This window comes from Phalacrocorax carbo, chromosome Z, assembly GCF_963921805.1.
Source record: "Phalacrocorax carbo chromosome Z, bPhaCar2.1, whole genome shotgun sequence".
In the NCBI taxonomy this organism is placed as follows: domain Eukaryota; kingdom Metazoa; phylum Chordata; class Aves; order Suliformes; family Phalacrocoracidae; genus Phalacrocorax; species Phalacrocorax carbo.
The window spans coordinates 64,418,884-64,443,554 of record NC_087548.1 but is presented as its reverse complement, the minus strand read 5'-3'; the positions used below and the strand labels follow the sequence as shown (position 1 = coordinate 64,443,554).

At 43.7% G+C, this 24,671-nt stretch overlaps 1 protein-coding gene across 6 annotated transcripts in view; it reads right to left on the bottom strand.

Annotated features, from left to right (window-relative positions):
• ZNF608 (zinc finger protein 608) overlaps window positions 1–12,466 on the bottom strand; it is a 93,146-nt gene extending 80,680 nt beyond the window's left edge. For 2 of the 6 annotated variants that reach the window (XM_064437765.1, XM_064437771.1), the window contains exons 1-2: window positions 12,260–12,466; window positions 3,908–4,955 (exon numbers count right to left, since the gene is read on the bottom strand). In XM_064437765.1, coding sequence (XP_064293835.1) covers window positions 3,908–4,795 — 888 coding nt within the window. In that variant the 5' untranslated portion in view covers window positions 4,796–4,955; window positions 12,260–12,466. Of the gene's footprint in view, window positions 1–3,907; window positions 4,956–5,924; window positions 6,576–6,971; window positions 7,042–8,043; window positions 8,405–12,259 lie in introns of those variants that run through there. The other 4 variants (XM_064437767.1, XM_064437768.1, XM_064437769.1 and 1 more) reach the window with 4 other exon arrangements.
• Between the last annotated feature and the right edge of the window lie 12,205 nt (window positions 12,467–24,671).

The window sequence follows — 24,671 nt, the reverse complement described above, 5'->3', positions numbered from 1 at the left end:
GTAGCTTTCAAAACAGTTTGCTGTCAAACAACAATAGACTTTGTTCTTTAATTACAGCAAGTGACCTCCCTGCCCTTTTATTTCACAGTGAATAAACTACACCCAGGGCCAGTGAGAAAAGTACATGAAAAGCATATCTCCATAACATCATTAATCAAAGCATGTATTTAAATGATTTACATCAATAGGTAAATGCACACAAGATTATCCTGATTAAGTGTAAAACACCCTCAATCCTGCTATAAAAAAAGTGAAGATAAAATAAACAATACCAGCCAACATGTTAATTTGCTGAAGACAACTTTCAGATGTGAAATGCAGTCTTAATGAGAAGCAATAAGGTAAAGCACAAGAAAGATTCAATTCTGGAATATCACTAGACTGATGCATTTAAGAACTTTAGCTAGACACCTCGGATTATAGCTCTGTATCTTCTGTATGATTTTCATGTAAACATACTGCATTTTATATGCCAAATACAGTTTTCCCATCTCTGAGAGTAAATTGTGACTGTTTGAATCCCAAAATCTCCCTGCAACACACACATAGCAAATTCTTCTAGATACTCTGAACACTTTTCAGTGTAACAGCTGTTAAAAATACAAAAAAAAACTTAGCTAAAACAGATGAAGAGTTGACACTGACAAACAGTCAGTAACTGTGCTAAAAACGGTATGGATGAGAAATGGAAAATGGAGACAGGTTTTAACACCAAAAATCTTAGGAGTGGTTAGCCTACCTGTCAAAGCTACTTATTCAGACATGTCACTAGTGGCTTAACCACAAAATGGGCTGCATGAATATAGCTCAAACATCTTAGAATTACAGCATACTTTGACTTTATCCACATATTAGGGGAGTGGCGACTTTTACAACATACTTGTGGTTTCTGCATCAAAGAACCAGCAGAACACAGTCATTGATTTAATTAGGCTTCATAAGATCCAATTTATCATGTTTTACATGACTTTCTGCAGCAAGGAAACAGAATAAATAGACCAAAAATAGACACTGAAGCATGCTGTGAAAGCTAAACAGTGACTACAACTCCTGGGAATCGGCTCCAAGCTTTTCACAAATAGTAAACAAATGCAATATTATATTCCACACCACACAGAAAAACCCGTAGATTTTCAATCAGCAGGCATGAACTCAGTTGTATCTAAGAGGAAACATCCAAATTCATGAGACATGTCTTTCACAATTTTAAGTTAACTGGAAAATGATTTTAACATGCAGGCTTGAAAATTACATATTTATCTACAGACACAAGGTGCTTTGTGCAAGTACAGCGTCTGTGTTCCAGGGTATGAACAGTCAAAGCAAAAACACCACTTAGTGAATCTAAAACCCTTTTAAAAAATCTAATTATTATTAAACATTTGGGAAAAAAAAAGCCAGAACAGCAAACACAGAACACTTAAGTTTCACTAGTAGTACCACAGGCTGGGCTTAAGGTTGCAACCATTGTCAACAATGAGCTTTATTATTATTGTATGTCTAGAAGGGAACATTCTTTGGGAAGAGAAATACTAAAGGATGTTATTTAAGACAGCAGCAAGCACACCATTGTGCTAGACAATGGCCAACACTGCACGACTCTGATGTGCGAAGCCTATATTAAAGTCGTTGTGTGCCAACAGCAGTGGCTGTTACTGGAAATGCAAGCTCCAAACCTCCTCCTGGAGCAACAGCTACAACACAAAGCGTATCACTGGCTCTAAGCCGCTCCATGCATGTTTGCCCTGAATTTGCATGCCATCCAATTTACGTTGCACGTAAGATTACTCGCATGTATATGGATTCTTCATACAATTTCCTGTATGACTGGAGAAGTGAAAAGAACACAAAAACGGGAGAAACCACACCACCCTCTAATCTCTGTTGCCATGACAGCAGCCTTTGAGATACTGAAATGTTCAGATTGCCAGCTAAACAAAATTGTTGAATGTGAACATTTGGCTGAGAGATTAAAAGGCTAAGGGGGTTGCAAAAGGGCAGTACCTCCCACATTCCAGGCAGCCACTGAATCCAATCAAATGGCTCTGACTCTTTAACCACAGCCATTGTGAAGACCGGATTAGGGCAATTTATCTAGATAGTTAAAACAGATTAGAGAACTGCAATTTGAAGACTATTGGCAACAGAAGTAAATGCCTACTGTACTAAGTTAATAAAGAGACCGTGAGATTTTAGGACACCTTTCTGCCACAAACAGATCATTCATAAATCAAAACGCAAACATATACACATGAATTACAGCAATCTGGTTTTCTCATCTGCATTTAGAAAAGGTCACAAGGCTCATTCAAATTCATCCCTAGATATGCTATTTTAAAAGCAATAATATGCATACAATATGAAATTGAATTTGTTCCTTAAAATTGTCTTCCAGGTTTAACAAATACCTGATGTCACAAACACCCAAAGCTAATCCTCCGGTCGACTTAAATATTACAAAAACTTCAACGTGACCAACATACAAAAAAGCTGATAACAGGTCATAAAAAGATGTAACTTTTCCCTGAGACCTTCAGCCCTCCCGGACACTTGCAGACCATACAGTTAACACTGACCCGAAAGTTTTCCCATCGCTAAACATCCACTCAGGGAGGTTGTAAAAGCAGGCAATTTAAGACCAACAGCTGACAATAAAGTCACAATCTAACACCCTGAGATTGTTCATTTGGGGGGGTGTTCGTTTGCTTTATTTTTCAAGCAGACCAAGTTATCTTTGTTTAACAACCTGTAGAACTCATCAGACTCAGAATCCTGGGCCAATACTCGTCCCCAGGTCCCCCACAAGACACCTTCTGCCCGATGGACAGAACAATTCCCGCCACCACCAGAACCTTCTTGAACCAGCAGTTAACAAAAGCCAGCTCTCCCTCTACCCTTCCCAAAGAAGAGAGTCATGGACATCTAATCTTACAGAAAGTATCCTTTGTAACGTAATAAAAAGGAAGACAAAAAACACACCCCCATCTGATTTCTTTCATACATTTCAACCACTCAACAAATGAGTAGTTCACATCCAAGAGCCAGTCAGACTCAGATAGGAAAGCTCCCCCGGACAGGAGACAAACTGCTCCCCTCTGTTATGAAAGCCTTTTTGCACACATGCATCTCAGCACAAGGTGCATTCCCCTCCTCCCAGCCTCCTCCTTCCAGGAAGACAAGAGGCACTGCCTGTCTACTGGCTCTTTCCTCCCCATCCTCCACACCAGCTCTAGGGCCTCTGGGATGCTGAACCACAGAAGCACCTAGTACGATAAGCATCCTGCGTCTCCACAAAGCCCAGTGGTGGAGCCCAGGTCTCTGCTGATGCCTCCTGTTTCCCCCCTGCCCCAGCACAATCTGAACTCCAAACAGCAAGTCTGGGGAGAAGGGGAAAGGGTCCCTTTAGACTCTGGGAGAGGAATGGCCGTGAGTGCCCAACGGTGTTATGGAAAGGTGTCAGAGCATACAAGACCTGCTGCTGCTGGAGCCTCAGCTATGCACCCCCACCCAAGGCAAACACACAGACCTCCAGCCTGCAAACACATGCCATCCCACCAGTACCAACAATGCTGCTCTCTGCTAAAACCGGGGACAGCTCAGGGTCATCTCAAGGTTTCTCCGTCTGGGTGAGTGCGATCAGGAGGAATAGACAAAACAAAGACGTTCTTCGGGTCTGAGGACAGGGAGGGAAAATTGTAAGGAGGAGCAGCACACTCAAAATGATGGTGTGTCTTCTGCCTAGGGAAGAGGTCTTTTTTTTTTTTTTAAGAGAAAGAAGAAGAACAGATGCATATCACAAATACACAGCAGAGAGAAGGACACAGGAGCCAAACACACAGTTGTCGGACATTTATTATAGACACAGGGAGACACCAAAGCTAAGAGGTGGAGAGGAGCTTTGTCCTACCTTTTCTGTTTTCAATTTCTTGATTCGCCTGTGGCTCTCCTCCTCATCCTCTTCCTTCTTTACCAAAATAGAGTTCCCCATTAACCCTGGATCCGGGGTGCTTTTGCTCACCTCCCCCACAGCAGAGGAGGTGCTGTGGAAGGGGCTGCTGCTTCCACCACTGCCTCCCTTGGCCCCGAAGCCATAGAGGTGCCCAGGGAGAGCCTGGCTGCTGCCACCCCCGCCGCCATTGGGGTGGCCCTGCTGCAGGTCATGCTGCTTGTCCTTCCTGGATTTTCCCGCATCCTTATCTCGCTTGGAGCCTCTGCTGCCCGGGGCTTTACCTGGTTTCTCCTCTTTGTTTTTCCCACAAGAGGCAATGGTGATGTTGTTGCTGGTGGTATTATTATTGCCGTTTGGGTTACTGCTCACGCTTTGACCCAGTGCTGAATTCATGCCAGTTGCCTCTCCAGGGCGCCCTTGGACTTCCTGCCTCTTGCCAGCACTGCTGATCTCAGGAATCCCATACAAGGCAGCAGAAGGCAGAGATTTATTAGCATCCTTAGAAGTTTTACTCCTTTTCACTTTTGATTTGCTAGTCTCTTTGTGCGAGGAATTCCCCTGGGGAGCAGAGGGCTGAACAGAAGCAAATTTTAGGCCATCAGCTAAGGCTGAGGTAGCATTAGCCCCACTGGAAGCCAGACCCCCGCAATCCTTGGAGCTGGTGTTGCTGCTGCTGGTGGTGTTAGTAGAATTATTCATCTCAAATTTCTGTCTGTCTTTCTCCAAATCGGCGTCCAAATCGATTATTAAATTCCCAACACCGATTTCCCAGTCATCGCCACTGTCATAAGTGTCAACCGCGTTTGGATCCACACCTTTTCCTGCAGTGGAAGTGTTCAATGACATCCTGAAGATGAGATCTCTAGAGTAAAAAACCGATGAACTTTCCTTTGGAGATGTGGGGACATTCGTTTATCTCCGTTGGGCTCTCTTAAGTTCAACTCTTCTTGTCTTCCTCCCCCAGGTGTGTCTAGGTTCACAACCCGCACTCCACGTCCACCTTGTCCTGTGAGGAGGGGAAAAGTCAAATATTTCTTGTCTAGGTGTTACCAGAATGTAATACACCTAATAAAAAGGGGGCAAGGTAGGGGGAGTGAAACCGTTCACCATTGCCACATTTTTTTCTGAAGTTTGTTAAACCAGAGGCAATGGCCGTGATGCTTTTATAGCGAGCATCTTTCATGTAGTTGTATACCAACATCCACGATCTCTCTTAAAAAGTCATATCCACAAAAAAAGAAAAAAAAAAAAGGAAATAAAAAATTAACTACATGATTTAAATCCACACAGCTCAGGAAATACAGTCTTAGAAGTGGTGCCTAGCTGTTGGAGCACATGTTGTAATCTAACCCCTTGGACCACCACCTAGGCACGAAAGGGAGAAAAGGAAGGACACAGATTCACTCCTCACTGCATTCCATGGATTTTGTGGCTTTAAACCAGACCCTTGAAGTTTTGTGGCTCTCCTATATTATCTTTTACCCCCCTTCCCTTCCACTTAATCTCTTGGGGGGTGGGGGGTGGGGGGGGGGTGGGGGGTGAAGGAGAGGGAGCGCTAAAGGAAGTGGGAAACCTAATTTTCCTTGCCACAATACAGCTTCTGTTAAAAACCAACAGCCTACAAATACAAACGTTTACTGGAAAATATTAAGCTCCATAGGTTAAAAAAAAAAAGGAAGAAAATAAATAAAAAGGTCTTTCTTCTTTAAAAGAAATATTCTCAAGATAACAGTTCCAAAAGCAGTTCTAATGTACTCGTAGGTCACACAATTGTTAGGTCTGTTAAATATAGTATTACTGACTGTACAGGAAACTGATTAAGACATACACTTTAAGTGATCTGCACCAAGGTGGCCTCAGTGACCGCAAATGAGTGTGTGTTTGACAAAGCTTAGTTAAAACGATTTTTAAAGGGATCTCTCCCTTTTACAGTCGACTGTCGAAATATTTATACATATATATGCATAATGCTTACCTTTAATCCTTTATCATTTTTTAATTAAACCAGCAAATCAAAATGCTGTTCCCACTCGTCTCAGCAACAACTCTGTGCCTCATTTTACTTAAAGAGCAAGTGATCAAGAAGTAGAAAGCAAGTATCATCTCAGCCAGTATAAATCGGTCAATAACATATCTCCCCCTACTTTGGCACACGGATCAGAAGTCCTTTTTTTTTTGTTTAGGTTTTTTTCCTCCTTGCTTAAAAAAAAAAAAAAATGCTGAGCCTCACAACTTTACCAGTTGGTAGGTAATATTTCACATTCAGAACTGAAGCATCAAGGACCAGATTTTTGTTTGTTTGCTTTTCCTGAATAAGCACCGAGAGGTAATAATCATCACAGTAATTAAAAAAAAAAAATGTTTCCCCAACTTCACACTCCGTCTTCAGCCCCGGACCTGGGAGCCATCCTGATCAGTAAGTAATGATCCCATGAAACAAACCTACAGGCGCCCGGGTGTTACAAGACAGAATGTGCTAACATCGGGATAAATTAGTGAAAGGGAGGAAGGAAAAAAAGAAGAAGAAAGGACTGAAAATCTGGGCTGGATTCCGCCTCTTAGTTGGGAAGTGGCATTTTTTTCGCCCGTCCTGACAGATCTGATTTCTTGAAGTAACTTGAGGGGAAACGGGGGGGGGGGGGGGGGGAGGGGAGTGGGGGAAGGCGGGGGGGCGAGGAAGAGGAGGAGGAGCGGGGGGGGGAATCACTGATCTGATAAACCGGTTATCAAAACATTTTGTGGGAGTGGAGGAAAGACAGCGTGCTCGCAAACGAAGTAAATTTTCCCAGGGATGAGATTTCTGGGAGGGGGGTGTCCGCCCCCCCCCCCCCCCCGCCCCGCCTCGCCTCGCCTCAAACCAGCGCTTTTGAAAAATAGGAATAAAAAAAGCATAGGAACGGATCAAAGTTTCAAATTACTGTCTCGGGGAAAAAAAAAAAATTAAAAACCCGGGGGCTTGGGGCTAATCAGTCATGCGGTAAGTAATTCAGTAATTAGAGTCCGAGGAGATAAAGCAGACGACCTTTTTTTCAGGACAGATCGCTCCCACCTTATTGTCTCGCCAAACGTCGCAGGCTACTTCTATCCCCCTTCCCTTCCCTTCCCTTCCTTTCCTCCCCACCCCCCGAGTCAGACGGTCTCGGAGCTTTAGCTTAGTATTTTTAATTAGCCGGCGATGGGAAGCTAAAAGCCGTAATGAATTGCCGGTGGCGGGCGGGGGCGGGGGGAGGGGGAGAGGAGGGGCGCTCGCGCCAGCAACCGCCAACCCCCGAGGCGCGGCGGTTCCGTTACAGTTCAGGCCGCCCGCGTCACGTGAGCCTGGCAGGCTCCATTGGTTGTCGTGAGGACAAAAATGGGTGACAAGCGCATCCAGCGGGTACGACTCGGGTCTTTAACAGGCACAAAACACACCGCGACAGATAGATGGGCAGACGGACAGGCAGATCCCGTCAGAGCAACCTGTCGCCGCCACCCCCGCAGCCAAGGGGTTCCCCGCCGGCACGGCAAAGCGCCCCCCACCTCCCTTCCCCCCCGCCCCACGCCGGGACGCCCTGCCGGTCTCCCGGCGCGGGGTGCCGTTACCTCGGGGCATTCCCCCTCGCCTTGGGGCGGCGGGGGGAGAAGGGCCGAGGCACCAGCGACAATCCCTCCCCAAGCCGCCCCCCCAATCTCCCGCCGGCGTCTCCCCGTGACAGGAGCCGCCTCCCGCGCCGCCGGGACCTGTCGGTACCCCATCACTCCTCCTAACGAGCGCCGTGCTCGGGGGGCCGGGGGGAGGGGGAAGTACGCACGCTTCTCTGTAATTGTGTCACTTTTATTTTTCCCCCTTGGTTAGTTAAAACCCCAAAAAGGCACTATGCTTTAACGCCCCCCGAGTGCACCGTCAAGTATGATTTGTGTGGATACGCTGCTTTCACCCTCTTATTTCCCTCGAATAATTCATCCTGCTTGAGGGATTCTTCTTTAAAAAAAAAAAAAAAAAACCCAAAAAACAGTAGTTATCTCAATTCCCAAAACTCTTAACACTCCCCTTTGCAGAGAAAAAAAAAAAATCCCCTCTAAGTGCTATAGACACACCACGCAACCGTACTTACGGTCTGTATTGGATCGAGTTGACCTTTTCCTTCTAACTGCATTGAGTGTGTTTTTGTTGCAGCCGCTTTTTTTTTATTATTTTAGAAAAAAAAAAAAAATCTAATGTCTTCAACAGATTTATTGTGTTTGGAAGAAGAGAGCACCAGATACCATGAACCTCCCTTTCTAGAAACAAAATTAAAAGGGAAAAAATAAAAACGGGAGAGAAGAATAGAAGGGGAAAAAAAGAAAGAGGAGGCTCCGCATGTGTCCCCCGAGGGCGGGCGGGGGAACGGGGCGCTGCCCCCGCGGCGGCGGCCGGGGCGGGGGAACGGAGCGGCGCGGAGCGGAGCCCGCTCCGCCGCGGTACCTGAGAGGGACTTTTCTTTGTTCACAATGCCCTTTCCCTCCTGGCCAATCAGAACCCAGCTTTTATGAAACTGGGCCCTCTGATTGGCCCTCCGCTCCTCCTGCCTGTCGGCGAGGGTGAGAGACAGAAACACGCGCGCACACACACACACGCACACGCACACGCACGCACGCATACACACACGCATTGTACACACACGCATTAGCCTCTCACACGCGCGCGCGCGCGCGCGCGCGCGCAGCCCCTCGCTCCGCAGCCCCGTCAGCCCACGCGGAGCCCCACAGCCGCCAGCCTCCTGCTGCAGCCAGATACAAATCATGTTTCCCATTTCAATTATCCTATATAACATTTAGGGCTTGGGGGGGGGTGGGGGGGGAGGGGGAAGGAAGGAAAAAAAGAAAAGAGAGGGAGGAGGGGGAAAAATAGAAACCCGAGGTGGAGAGCAGCTCTGCCAAGACTCACAAGTTGAGAGGAAGACTCCCTCATTTCGTTTTAATTTAATTTCAGGGCAGTTTTCGAAGCGATGATGAATTATTTTTCTGTGCCGGTTTCAAAGAGGCAATTTAGAATCTCACTCATAATTTTTAAATGCCCCCTCATTCAAAATTATAACAGCTTGAAGCCGGCGCGAGAGGGCTGCTGATACACATGTGCGATTATTTCCGTGCTTAGCGGAGGAGAAAAGCAAACAGTGTCTGGAGGAAGGGGCTGAAGGAAGGTTCGGGGCCGGGCAGCACCCCCGCCTCTGCTCGGGGGGACACCGGGGCGCTGCTGCGCCTCCGGACCAGCCCTCCTCCTTACACTCGCTCGCTTCCCCTCTCACGTATTTTATTCCGTGGTCATTTTTACAATATGGCTTAAGTTAGGCAGGTCGAGTTCTATTCTTTTTTTTTTTTTTTTCTCAGAAGGAGCAGAAAATAACCCTTTTGTTTCCAGGCTGCTGATTTACTGCTGCACGCACTGAACTGTGAATGCCAGCGACCGTATAACTACCACGTGAACATCCTTTCACAGGAATTAGTAACACAAATCTTCCCTATCGGGCTTTGTGTGGCTCGAAAATATCCCCCTTAATCATTCCTTTTGTTTAGGTTGGGAGCCATTATGCTACACCACTGCGTTAAATTGCGTTTAACCCTTCGCAGGCGGCGGTGGGGGTAGGGGATGGGGGCGGGGGTCGCCCGCGGGCATCAGGGGAGGCGGGGGGGGGGGTGCCGTGCGCGCGCGAGGCCGGGGGGTCGGACCCTCTCCTTTTTCATACCCTTAAGCACGGTTTACACCACACAGCCCCCTCCCTTTTTTTTTTTTTTCCTTTCCCTTGATCTTACTGGGAATTATCTCTCTGTGAAAATCGATCAGGGATGTTTTTCTTGCCAAACGCACGCGTTGCCCAAGTCAAGGTTTCCGGCGAGAAGTCAAAAGCATGGCATTTACGATGTCCTGCACACCCGTGACAGGGTGACAAAACACCTCTTTGGACTTCATCCAGCTGAGCAAATTACGGGCGTTAGCGTCCCCGCGTTACGGGCTTCCCATCAAAGGGGTGATTAGTGGAGATGTAGCAGACGAGCAAAACCTTCTAAACTTGCTTGCTGCGGGGGCATCAGGGAAGGTGACCTGAGAAGGGGAGTAAAAGCCACCCGGGATGTGGCACCCGGCCGTGCCTTGGCCACCAGGCCCCTGTCACCATGGCCCTTGGGAGGCAAGGCTCCCCACGGTCCCGTCAGCCCCCCATCGCCCCTCCGGCCCTGCGCCGGGGGCACCAGGGTCACCATCACACCATCCCTCGGGAGCCCTGGAAGCGGCCGGGAAAAACCTGCTCCCTGTCTCCTGGTGTAAAACACTTCCCCTTCAGGGGCTGATAATGAAGGGTTTATTAGCAGGGATAAGTTCATTGCCACCGAGGCCCTTGATCACATTAAATTTTTAAGTGATTACAAAGGGAAAGGGAAAAGAAAAAAAAAAAAAAACAGGCACGGCATGTGTGCAGTGCAAAAAAGACCTGCTGCGGTGTGAGTGCATCCCAGCCCTCCCGCCCTGGCATTCAGGCAGCGGCTAGACCGCGGCACCGTGGCAGGGAGCGCCTGCCAGGAGTCGCTTCCCAGCCCTACCCGGGCATGGCCCGCTTGATGCCCGGTGTTTGCCACTCCTGGGAAAATGACGTGCATTATGTTGTTACAACTGAAAATCACAGGTTCGCCCGAGTAGCTTTTGGGTGATTTCACTCAGTGGTTAGTGAAAATTTTAAGATCGGCACCACCAAGCCTGCTTTTTTTAGTCTACTTAGTCGCAGATCACTGTTCCTGTTTCTTTACAGTATGCATTTTTCAGATTTAGGTAATGGCCCTGATTTTTCAATATCGACCTCTGTTTAGACACGTTTCACTTTGGGCTGCTTCTCGTCTGCGAAATTACAGTCATTTTCACATTATTATACAGTGAGTAGGAGACAGTTTGTATTTAGCATTGGGTGGGGGAAGGGGTATTATGGGAAGTGATCTGCTACGGTCAGCACATAATTTCAGCCCAAAGAAAATTGCTTCTGAATAGATGGTCTGTTAACTAGCCAAGGAACAGTCACTGGGAGAGATTGCAAAAATGCCTCCGCTTTATCTGCGTTAGAACATCATTTTAATTTCTGAAAGCAACGGTCCATGGAAGAGCTGTTTCTCCAACCACAGCTGCCAAACGATGGGTAAAATATCCTCACAAAACCTCCTTAGATCACAAAATTCAGAGGGGAGCCTCCCCTCTTGCCCCTCTCCCTCACAGCTTTTATGTATGACTACACAGGGAAGGAGCCTGCCTGACGTGCTGCATGATTACCAGAGCAGGGTTTTATTTATCCATTTCCGTGGCGGCAGAAACTACAGCAAGACCCCTGGCAGGCCCGTGGGTGCATCTGCAGCAGTCGATTCCCATGAGCGGCTGCAAAAAGACCACTTAACTCACATTGTCTTGTCAGGTTGGAAACGTCCCTGTTTCACAGAGAGGCCAGTGCCCGCTGTGTGATTTAGTGGCTTTTTTGCCTTAATTTCTGCCTGCTTGCCAAATTAAATTACAACTTTGTATTCGTGTAGGTTTTACAAGACAGACAGAAGGCCAATAAATTAGTGATGTTTGTCTAAAATAGGAAATCCGTTTTTAATTAATGCAGCTGCAGACCGGTAATAATCCCAAAGAGATCCCTATCCACCCTCCCCGACCCCCCTTTTTGTTTTTTAATCTTGCCAGACGTCAGCTAAGACGGAGGGCAAGAAAAATTGCCGGCAAACGTGTTTTTAGGGAAAGGAATGTGGGGCTCTTATCTTACACTCACGGACGGTTTAAAAACACGTTTGTTATGAGGAAACGCGCTTTTTTTTCCGTCTCCCGAAGCAGCTTGGCGACAAGATCCACCAGCTTGGCCAGGCGGGAGCCCTCAGACAGCGGCGGAGCGGCGGCGAACGCTGGGACCCCCGCCCGCCCTGCCGTGCTCCGCCGCCCGTCCCGTCCCGTCCCGTCCCGTCCCGACCCGCTCCCCGGCCGCCGGCGCCCCGGGCCCGGAGCGGGCAGCGACCAATCACCGCTCCAGAAATCGCTTTCCCGCCCTCTCATTGGCTGAGGCCGGGCGCCGCGGTGCGGGCTGGCGGCGGCGCTGCGCCGGCGGGGGGAGCCGGCCGGGGCACCCTCCGCACCCCCCCACCCCCACCCCCACCCCACGTGTGTGTGTGTGTGTGTGTGTGTGTGTGTGTGTGTGTGTGTGTGAGAGTCCCCCGCGTGTGTCACCCCCGTGTGGCCCCCATCCCCACCCCGCCCCGGCTGCGGGCCCCCCGTGCCCAGGGGCAGGCCTCGGTGGGACAGCACAGGCTACAGCAAATACTTACGGACAACTTCAGGAAGGGCTTTTTTCGATCCTCGCCGATGCCCCTGTCCCACTAGCAGGACGAACTTCAAGATCACCGGTGTTAAATTTATTAATGTCTGAAAATGCCACGTAGTCCCACCGTCATTTGCAGCTGAGCCTTAATTACCTTCCCTCAGCCGATCTCTCCCACTGCACCCTTTGTTCCTGCGCACCGCGTTGCAGGAGCGGAGGTACGTGTGCGTGCACGCGATCTCAGCGTTACACGCGGCAGGTCTGCGAAGATTAAACCATCACTCTTTTTTCTTCAACTTCGCGCTAAAGAGAGGACAAAAATCTATTTCGAGGATTTATTTGCTGGATTAATTAGGTAAACAATGAGCGGCATTTCCCTCATACACAACGTTTTGCCCATAAGGGGTTTCTCACAGCACATATGAAAGCAGCGCAGCGGCAGTTATATTGATCCGAAAATTTTGGATTAGCGCATCCTTACAACCCTCAGAATTTATGAATTTATCACAGCCTATGCCGCAGTCGTATGAACAAACTTTTAATTGATGTGCGCAAACTACTGGCTCTAAAGATCCGTTGTGGATAATTTATTACAGCTTTGCAGACTGCCAGTGGTCCACAGACCTTAGTGTGGGAACTGCTGATACAAACATACAGAGAAGTCATTATACACTTAGCAGATACTACTTTTTTTTGTTGTTGTTTTGACAGAGGCAATGCTAACAACGTTTTCTTCTTCTTTAGAACAGTCCATAGTCTCTTTTACATTTATCTGCATATTCACAAGGGGTCTCAGTTTGATATCTAAAGGTCAGTGTCTCTGATATTTCAGCACACAAATATAGGTTATATATGGAAACAAAGTACCGCTGTGGTGTTTACAGAACAGCAACAAAAATGGCCTGGCAACTGGCAACTAGAGGGAATTATTTATGAAAGACTCTTGTGTCTGTGTGTGTGTATGTGTGTGTATTTGGGGGTAGGAGAGGGTGTAAAAGGTAGACAGGGTAGAAACTATCAGAGCACAGGGAATTAAAAAGGAAAAGAAGAGCAACAGCTGAAGATTTGAAAAAAATCCTAACAGTGAAATGTGCTAATCAGTGAAATAAATAACATCCCAAAGGAAGTTCTTAAGTCCCATTGCACAGGACTTGAAAATTAGGCTGGAAAGAGCACTAAAAATAAATACGATGGGGAATGACTCCATTTTGGCATTAGAAAGGACCGAATAACCTACTAAGTCTTTCCCATTTCGTAACCTAATAGTTCTGTGAAGTTGTGCTGTAGAATTTGAACTACAAACCTTTTACCCAGACATTAATGGAGTCTACAGTACACTGTATAGATACTCAGTTTCTCCTCAAGTAATTTAAACAACAGCTTATTTATGTAGTGCATTGTGTAAACATTCAGATAATATTTAAAATGTGTATTTCTTGCTTAATAGACTGTGTGTGTTGTGAAACAGGCAATACATGTTAAAATCTACATTACAGTCTTTTGTCATAGCCTTAGTGCTCTATTACACAGTGTATTTTTTACAGCTACTTTCATATAAAATAGATTAATGTTTCACAGTCGATTATAATTTGTAATAGAAATGATGGATGCAGATACAGTATTTTAGTAGGGCAGCATCCACATTATAGTAGTGCTAAGGTGAAAAATGTACAGACGCCAGTGGTTGGGTGCCATACTTCAGAATTTCAGAGAGAAATGAGCATGGAGAAATGAAACTGAAGCTTACAGAGTAGGATTGGATTGTTTATTAGAGAGAAGGCTAGGAGTCATAGGCCAGGGAGAGGGGAGATGAGTCTTGAAATGGAATTTGCAGAGAAGTGGACAGTTAGACGAAAGGAGTCAGCAGCAGAAGTGTAGAGGGTGGGGGTGGGTGAGAGGGATTTGTTGTCCTATGTGAAAGGGGAGAGTGAAGCATGATGCTGGGTGAGCAGAAGGAATAGGCCAGAGATAAGATCAGATAGTGCATACTAGGAATGAGATAAAGATGACTAAGAGGCAGAGTGTATTCTGGCTGGTGAAGTGAGGAATGGATCTGTGAAAGTTTTTGAAGCTAAGGATAGGTATATCATCCTCAGGGGAGGAATGAGGAAATGTGCTGCTATATTTTTGACAGAAAGGAGCAGAAAAGGAATGACCCTGAAAACTCACCAAAGAAGTTATCAGAATGTGTTTGAGAGTTGATGTCTGGTAGATTTAAAAACTGCAGAGGTGTGGAAGGAGGAAATAAATGCTCTAGGATAAGACAAATGCTTGAGATCTTGATAATCAGGCCAAGAGGCATTTTAGCAAATGAAGCATATGGGCCACTGGAGCTACAAGGGAAAAGAGTATCCCTAAGAACTTCTTTGTGTGTACCAGAGCAGGCAACTATGGCCTCTTTCTTTCCTGAATGTTCTTGTTGCTTTCCTATTGTTTGCTTTTCTCTACTGGGGCAGGCAGAGAGAAACACAAGGTGAGCTTCGTACCCTCAATCGCACAAGAAGGGACCTGCTGGAAAAGAACTGTGAGGAGGCAAAGATCAAACAAGACAGTTGGAAAGAAGGAGGAGGAGTGGGTTAAGACTGAGACAGGCAGACAGAAAAGAGTAAATACAGTGTAAATACAAAAGGGGAAGAATTGTCTCAGTGCAGAGGATGGGGAACTGGCGAGTCTGTTCTCAGCTGTCTCACAATTACTACGTGACCTTAGAAAGGTCATGACACTTCTCTGTGTGAATTGGCCATTTTGCCTTGGAATGGTAACTAAAACAATGCTCGGATGTAAAAACATCCTTAATTCCTCAGCCAAAAATAATGCAGCTATGTTTTTTTATTGGAAGGAGGGTTTGGATCAAGTGAGACATTACTCACTTTCAAGGCTTACATTCTGTATGGAGCTACCTGAAACATGGCAGAACTGTGTCCTTGATGTTTGGGCAGAAGACCCATCCAGCCTTTAGATATTTTCTGCGTAGATACGATTCCAAAAGTTTAATTTAAAAAGAGAAGAAGTCTGATAAATAAAGAAGAAAATGGCAAGGAAAAAACTCTGAGGTTTAGAAGGCAGGCAGTAAGGAAAATCAAGTCACAAAAAAATGTAATGTTATGAGAATTTCCCACAGAAGGCAGTAAATACCTGAGAATCCAGAAAATGTTATACAACATTCAAAAAGATTTTGGTGGTGTCTTACTCTGTCAGTATGTGGTGTGTGTACAACACTCCGATAGTCTTGTTTTGCTCCTTGGTTCAACGTCTAGGAGGTAACTGGAATTAAGGTTTTCTTTCTTGGAACAATGGAATCCTCACAAGCACAGCTCATTTCTGCGTATTACTCCCCAAACTGTTGTACAAACGGACCCCAATTGCTTGATTTCCTTATGAGCCCACAGCATAAGGAAAAAGGCAGCAGGGGCCATGAAACTTAGCTGGTGTTACACACCACAGCTGTGATACAAGAAAATAACAATCATCATCATCATCATCACTGGTTGATCATTCTTCTTATTAGGGAATAAACTTGTGATTGTAGCTAAACTGAGTGCATCACTTATGCCTCTGTTTTAAAGCAGTGGTGTGCACTCAAGCTGGCACTATTCGTGTCAGACACAAGGCAGAGGTGATCTGTTTAGCTGGTGAGCCTCTGCAAAATCTGGACTTCGAAACCGGTGGGTCTTCTCATCACAATGCTTCTGCTTCCTCACTTGTAATTTCACGTAACAGTGATTACTTACCTTACAGGGTGCCCTGAGGACTGTGTTTGTTAAGCATATTGAGATCAAGTGTAACGTGATTAAGAACATCTGCATTAGATTTAGACATGTGTATTGCAACTAACTACGATTAAAGCAGACCTTCCAGTGACTGAAACTCCCCTCTTCTTTAGGACTGGAGAAAAGAAAGTCTCACACAGGTCTCAGCTTTATCTGCCATATGTGAAGATGCTCTGTGCTTTCAAACCCTTTAAGCTGGAATGGCAGCAGACTTTTTGTCTTGTCCCCTGAACAGCCATGGAGATGTAAAAAAAAAAATAACCTGGTGCACATTTTGTAATTCTGGTTACAGAAGTTTTGAGTCCTTAAGAGGTGCTGAGGGATCCTTCTGGAACCTAAGTTTTTTCCTTGGTGTCCTGGAGCCAGAAATGCTATTTTTTTTCAACCATCTTTCCACAGAAGTGCTATAAAAGAACCTGGAAGAAATGCTGTGAGGATCACTGCTTCTACAGAGTGCATTCTAGCTCATATTCATCAAGAATGCCCAACAGAAGATTTCCAAATGATACTTAAAAGACGAGGCTACTTATGAATTGTTCCATACTCTGGACCATGGAGTAGTATTTTGTAGAGTACGTACTCTTCCTTCCACTTCTCTCCAGATTTGAAATTTAGGAAAAAATTACAGAATTTCTATTATAAAATCTTGCTTTTTCAGTTTACACTTCTTTAATTATAAGTACACAAATGTAATGATCTCAGAATTAAAACACTTGGTTAAAATTTCACCCAAAGCAAAGTTTTATAGCTTTTAAACAGTGTTGTTGGGCTTTAATTTTAATGGCGATATTAAAATATATCTCTAAGTACATTGATATTAGTTAGAAGTATTAAAACGTAGTGTTTTTATTTGAAGAAATGAATTTGTGTGAACTATTTCTAGCTGTAAATCTTTTTATCTAGCACTCTCTATTTTGCTGGTTAAAAGCATTCCTCTGAGGTCAAATAAAAATTTATAATCAAACGCAGACCAACTTTCTCTTGTACTGCTGTTCAAAATGGTGAACTAGCTCTGAAATATAATCCGTTAGCATATTATTAATGAAAACATTTAGCACCGAGGTCAAGGCTTTTGGAAAAAAAACCGAAGGAAAGTGCACTTTTTTAGGGGAATATTTGCTGTCTGTTCTTACTTGTTCTTTTTTAAAAACCTGCATTATAATTTGTCTTTTGAGAGGGAAAATATTGTTGACAAGAGTGCATAGCAAGTGCACAAAATAAGTGGACAATGGCTTCTACATGATTACTTTGCAAGGAGTAGGTGTGGGAATTGTGCCTGTGTGAGCACTAGCCTTATCACATCTGCAGTTCCACAGGCTTCAGGGGGAGGAAGAATGCCAGAGTGTGACCTTAAGCAGAAAATATGAAGCCCTAAGTATTATCTGCCCAACATTTCAACATGTTCACATACTTCAGAATGATCAGAAACTTCCAAGGATACGTTGCTGTATTCACACACAGTGTCACAACGACTCAGATTGCAGATAATTATTCCTAAGTTCAGTTCTCCAGAAGGTATTTATAGAAAGAGCTTTGAGGAAAATGTGATTGTGTTCCTTTTATTTCTCTCTATTTTAGCCTTATTAAAAGGAGAAACTATGCATCTGAAAAGAAAAACATGAAGAGGAGACCCCATTGCCATTACTTTGGAGAGCTGAGAGGTGGAGAATGAAAAAGCCATTGGTCTCAGTTTTACTACCACAATGGCCTTTTATGAGAGGGATTAGATACGCCTAGAGCTGGTGCAGCATTCAGTGCTGCCCTGGACAACAATCTGGAAAGAAAGGCGATAAAAATCAGTTTGTCATAAGGTTAAATCACCACAGACTAGCTAGATTGGCTTTTCAGATTGTTTTTCATTTGGGGAAATGAGGAAAAACAGAAAGAAAGAAAGAAATATGGCTTAAAAGCTGTTTTGGTTTTTTTTCCTTCTCTTTTTTTTTTTTCCTCCTTTCCTGCAAGATGTAGCATTCAGAAAACATGTTGAGCGAGTTGAGGCATTAAAAAGATCAGTCTTTGGTTGCTGAATGAAAGACTGTTGTGCGTGTGACTCACATACTAAACAGAAATCTGCCTTCAAAGCCTATTTTACTGCCTAATTATATATACACAAAATGTAGCTGTCTGTTTCAATCAAATCCTAGGAAAAAGAATAAAACTCCTCTTAAGATGCAATTTTCATGGTTTTCCGTAACCTTAGAACACACACTGCTAATGCAAAAGGGGGAAGTACAGCTGCAAGGTCCAGATAAGGCACCAGTAATTGTTTTTCTTTTAATTATTACTTTATAAAGACATTATACCTCCTACTCAGAATGAGGAAAATTAGTGTCCTCTCTTTTTTTCTTTTCTTTCTAAGGTTTTCCTTTTTTTTTCCTTTTGGCCCCAAGAAAGCCTATTGTTATGCATTTCAGGAGCAGCAAGCAGCTCTGGAAAGTACTTTTAAGCAGCCTGTTAATAACAAGCTTTCAGGAGGGATCTAGGAATTCCAACCCTCTACAAACCTCTGTATTGTACTGAGCACTCCATATGAAGAAAGCCAAATATAGAGTGAAAGAATGCACCACAAAATATAAAATAATTGCTGGCAATCAGCTCTCTTGGAAACTTTCAAGCTGGACAACATGTGTGATCCATTTCTTTTATGAGAGACAAAAAAACCCAAACTGGTTTTAGCTCTTCCTGCAGTAATGTGAGTATGTGTATGTGTGTGAGTATATGTATATGCATACACATATTTAATTTTTTAAAAACATCTACTATTCAGAGGTCTTTTTTAATAACTTCAACTGTAAAGTTTGATAAGCCATTTCTAATTTACATCCTCTTGCAGATACAAATCATTAAAACAAAATGATGTTTTAATGGCTTATCCAATATATATCTGATTGCTCCTTAAAAGTTTCTTACTCTGAAAACATCACTGGATATCTCCCTGGGAGACCAGAGGGGTAGGGATAGACATTTACTCTGTAAATTTCTGTGCCAGTGGAAGATGTGCCCGTCATCTGCCTGGAGATAGCACGTCATATTCTCCCAGACTTGAGCGCTCCCTAGACCATTCCAGCCAAAATGAGATGAATTAGCAAAACTATTTGCCCCACTCTTTAAGTAGTTGAACCCACTTAGGAAGAAGTGAGTTAGAGGGGGATCTTACTGGAAGAGGTGAAGTTTAGTAACTTCTGAGGAGAGGAATGGGAGTACAATGATAAACAAATCAAAGTAGACTTAGAAAATAACTATTTCACCTGCAACGGTTGTTTACAGCCTAACAGTCATATCCTGAAGCTGCCTCAATTGTTGTTAAGCCATTGATTCAAGCAGAATATTCTTGCTAATTACTAGAGGGAATAAGGTCAAAACTGGTCACTGAAAATTTAATTCAAAACCACATTTTCTGTCCCAGCCACTGGCATAACTTGTGCTCACAAAAAGGCTGATCTCTCCAAAACTGGGCAATGTGAGTTAATTACAGAATTAATTAGATAAAGGGCCCGACATGTTCTGCTGTGCAATGTATGTGCATTCAGCCAGAAGAAGCTTTCTGGCAAACCTTTCTCCCATCTAATCAACGTCTTGGTAATTTGAACTCTGACATAATGCAGCCATGGGGTGAATGGGTAAGATTTAGGAGTTCTGGTTGGTGTGACGAGTTTGCAGGTTTGCTGTACTTCTGAAAGCCCTGGCAAATGGGTATCCAACTCACATGGATTATGTCTTCTTTCTCCCAGACTGATTACAATGGAGGCTTGTTGAACATAATGACTGTACTTTAGCCAGACAATAGGTATGCTAAGGAGATTAGCTGAGCTACTTCCCTTACCTGCCTGCAGGGAGGGAATTTGGAGAACAAACACAGAACAAAAGATGTCTGGATCAAGTGAAGTTACTGCAAAGTACGCAGGGGTGTGACTTTACAGCACACTAACTACTGCACTCTTTCTCATATGGGCATCCTTTGTGCACGGTAAGGGTGCAGCTCAGCCAGACACTTGAGCTGCTCTAACAGCTTGCTGCTGCCAAAAGGGGCAGTCCCATTTTTCAGGCCCTGTTTTCCCACTTCTTCTCCAGCCCTTCAAGCTGTGTGGTCTCATCCTCTCCATTGCACAGCTCTGGCACTCATTTGACCCCTAAGTGAGTCAGTGGAGTTTGTTAAGCCAACAAAAAACTGTTGACTGTTTTGTGGGCTTAGTTTGCTGCTGGCTCAGTGAGCTGAATCATCTCCCTGTGCAGTCAGAGGGGCAGTTGTGTCACCTTTAAGGGGGTCACTGGCAGCATGTAGGTTAGGTGGGAGTGAGGGACAGGAAATTGAGGGCTGAACGGAGCAGCACCACCCCTTTTAGTCTCAATGAACAGTGAAATTGGATTATGCCATTTCATCTAACTATACCATAAGGACAGAGACCTGCCTCTTCTTAGACTGCTGTTCCAGCTGCCATCACCAGATCTGCCAGCTGAATTGCCAAAAAAATATAATTTAAACATAAACCAATCCAGTTCATTTTGCCAGGAGCAGACTAAGACATACTCATGAAAGCACCTCATTCAGAGGAACAGGTAAAAACTTTTGGTACCTAGGGATAGAAACCACTTCCTCTGGCACGGCTGCAGTAAAAAGAAATGATCTGCCTCTGTCCTTAGAGCATCCGCACTGTGAGGAATTTAGTACAGAAGAATGACTGTGCTATAAATTCACAACAGTATACTTTGCAGTAACTTTCTCACTGAAAAAAAAAAAAAAGAGCAAAGAAATCAAGGTGTTGGAACAGGGACTCATAGAGACAGATGGGAAATCCTAGGCAAATGAAGGGAAGGAATAAACTGTTTTCATAGCAGAGCAGAGAGGTTTGGCTGTTAGATCAACATATGTAATAGATGATGAGCTGAGCTGAAGGCAATAAATGGTTTGGAAGACAAATGGTTTGGAAGAGTCACACAGAATATTCTGGGCCAGGCCATTGGCTACAGAAGAATGTTTCAAAATGGTAAAAAATCGTGAGTAAGGAAGGAATTGCAAGAGTTACTGCTTTTTGTCTTGGTCTGTGGTATTTTCATGTTGAGTGAAATTCATTGAGTGATTTTAGAAACACAAAGTAAATCTCTGTATGACTTCTTTCAGATACAAGGAACCTGATCCAAGGTCACCAGACGTCTTGCCACATCGTCCACTGCTTCTTCCCTGTCTTCAGGGCAGGCTACTTATTTTTTGAAGCATTGCATGCCCTTCTCAGACTCACCCATGGGGACTGCTTTGTGCTGCATCTCCCCTGGCCTTCAGTGCATCAGTCTGGGATACACTCACTGGCACACATGAATCCACAGATTCCTATTTTTTCACAAAGGATTTCAGAGTTTTATTCTTCACTGTGAATTTAACAAAACCGGAACTTTTTAGTGACATTCTTGATACATTCACTTTGTCTCTCGAGCTCTAACATTGAGCATGGGGAAATAACTCTGAGAGGCATCCCTACTCCTATGACTGGCATAGGCTCATTATTAATTCCAAATCTGTACTGGGATATCAGTCATCCAATCAACCAACCAATCAATTTAAAAAAAAAAGAACTCAGAAAAACACTGTCAGGTTGTTATGGTGGTGGAACTTTAACTATAGTAATACTACCAACCCAACGTAATACTATGGCTTCACCTAAAGCCAATTGGACAGACACTGGTACAATTCAGTCTCAGATAAAGCCAGTGGTAAGCTCTGATTTCCAGGAGCAGCGTTGCACATGCAGTTTGTTGTATTGCATGCATGCAAGGCCCTGCCAGTTGACTTTAAGCTTGCAATATGAAGTTTTTGGAAAAAAATATTCTCAAAGACAGAAAAGAGTGACCAAAACTACTTTTTTTTTTTTACTTCATATTTTCCACAGGGCTAAAAAAAAATAATCTGAAAGTATAGGTTATTTCTTAAACAGGTGTTCATAATTAACCCTTCAGAATATGTGGCAGAAGCCCAGATATGACAGAGATATCTAGCAGACAAACTGCTAGATAGACAAGTAGTATCGAGGAGTGCAAGTTCAAGTGTCATGCATGAAGTCTGTGGCAGAACTGGGAGCACAGTTGAAATCATTGGACTCCTAGCCATTTTGTAAGAGAACACCAGAGTACAGGCTTGGAAAGGACACAGTACAAGGAGTCCAAATCCCTGCCATTGCAGAAAACCATGCAATAAATGTTTTAGAAGGTGCACAGAATATGTATTCTGCATACTACAGAAACATTGTAGGCCACAGAATTCATTCCTAAGTCCTACAACAAATATGAGACCTATATCCAAACAACAAAAATCACAGCTATAGCATGTCCCACGAAGGCAACAGACTTTTTTTTTTTCCAAATGTAAGCCTCTGCAGCTGAAGCGAACTTGTTAAAGAAACCTCCCAGACAACCGTTGGAAAAAGACTGATTCTATAGAGGAACATCAGGAGGACATGCCAATCAGAGCTGAATAAAGATTGTTTCCAGACATCAGTTTGGCATAAAGTTGTGGCAAACACACATGAAACAGATGTCTCATAAATTTCATTGCTACTAGAAGCATCTCCTGCCGTCAGCTGTGACCAGTTCCTCTGAGATCCATAAGAGTAACATTCTTTTCTAAGTGTTGGGAAGCATTAGACTTTCTCACTGCTTTCTGCACTGGTCTACTAATAAAGCCCACTCTTGCTCAGGGAAAGGTCATAGGGAAGGAGATGAAAAACTTATTAGTGTTTGAACATTTGCAGAAACATTATGATTCTCCTAAAGCTTGTAGAGTTTGGTGCTAGGTGTCCTTTTCAGGATGAGGGCCTTTATCAAGATGAGATGCCACTTACCTTTTCTGTAGAAAACAGCCTTTGCTGTCGAGGACCCTGAGGTAGCGATGCCCGTCCTGCACATCACAGAAGTAAGGCAGGGAGTACGGGCTTTCCAAGGACAGAAGGATTGCCTTCAATGCTTAGTCCATGCAGCCCCAGCCAGAAGTCCTTTTGTGCTGCAATGAGACGACTGTGTGAGAGTGTTTTATTTACTTCTGTGACTCTGTAAAGCTGTATAAGGCCACAACCTTATACTGCTACAATTAGGGCAAACCCAGATTTTGAGCGTTAGCTGTATGAAAAAGCTTTCTGTTATCATTGAAAAAGAGAGCATTTGATATTGCAGACCATTGCTAGGCCATTGCAGAATGGCAAAATAATGTTAATCTGCCTGCTTTAATTGTAGAGTTCTGCAGCGTAGTTTCCATTCCTGTTGCTGAACTGCCTAGTTTCCTGATTTTTTAAAACATGAATCTAGTGGTTTTGACACTTCAATATATTCTCAAGACAGAGATAACTGACTGTAAACCTCATGTCACCATAAGATTTTCTCTTTGAGGTTTTCAGTGGGAATTATTTGTACTTCAATTATCCTTTTGTGACTGTGTAATGTAACAAAAACAAACAAAAGTTTAATGAATGTTTACAAGAATGGACGAAGTAATTTTTACAGCCTACTGTGTAGAACATAAAGGCATAGTGTAAAATGTATCTTTGACACTTGCACTGACATCAGCATGAAATACAAAGCGTTATGGTACTAAAAAGTATGTGCACATACAAAAAGAAGAGAAAGTATGAAAGGATAGTGGATTTTAAATACTCTTTGATAATTAAATTCTCTGTCTTAAAATATTGCAGGTTTTTATTACTTGGTTTTAAAAATCTTAAAATTTTTAAGAAGCCTAATTTGACTTACATAAGAATACATTAATGCTTTTAAAAAACATATGAGTAAGTAAAGAAGGGGTGGGGGGGAATCACTCCTACAATCTAGAAAGGGTTTTAGTGGTTTTATTTAAAACTTCTAAAAATGGGTTAAATGAAGGCAACAGCAGCAAAGCCTTAAAAATAGATGAGCTGACAACAACATAGTAGGAAAAATTTCTTATCATTCTGAAAGCTTGCTACATCACTGCTAACATATTTTGTTACAGTGCTCTCTTAGTCCTTCACCAAATGTCTAATTTCAGATCCGCTTCACGTGCTTTCCTTGCAGGGCTTAATGTACGTGATTAATCTTGACTCGGCTTAATACTGCTAGGAATGTGGCAATGACCTCAGCTGAACACTGGCGAAGTGATTAATGTTACATGAACTGGGATATTTTTTACTCGGGATCCTGAATAAACACAGACATGCTGTATTCCGTTACAGACCTTTGCTCAATTGAAAATGTACTGTGGTTTCAAAGAGTAATGTTTCAGATGCAATAAACAACGTTAGAGGAAACATGGCTCTTGTTAAAGAAAACGCTGTTTCAGGCTAAAGTCCCAGTGATCATAAAAGATATATGATGCAATAAACAAAATGAACCACAGGCAAGACAGGTCCATTCGATGACTAACCACTGATTGAATTTTCCGACACTCCTAGACATTCTGTGAGATAAACTATTCACAAAAGGTCCCTATTAAATATAAGGTTGTCATTTCTTTTTTATTTTTATAGTGAGGTCCAAGAACCGTATGAATGTCCCCTATTGGTTGTTTGTGTTTTTGAATTTTTTATGATATGGGAAGACAGGCAAACAGTTGCTATGATTGTCAAATGTCTTAAATCAAGTAGAGAAAATGCAATAAAACACAGTTTCCATGGCAACACATTGTAACCTAGT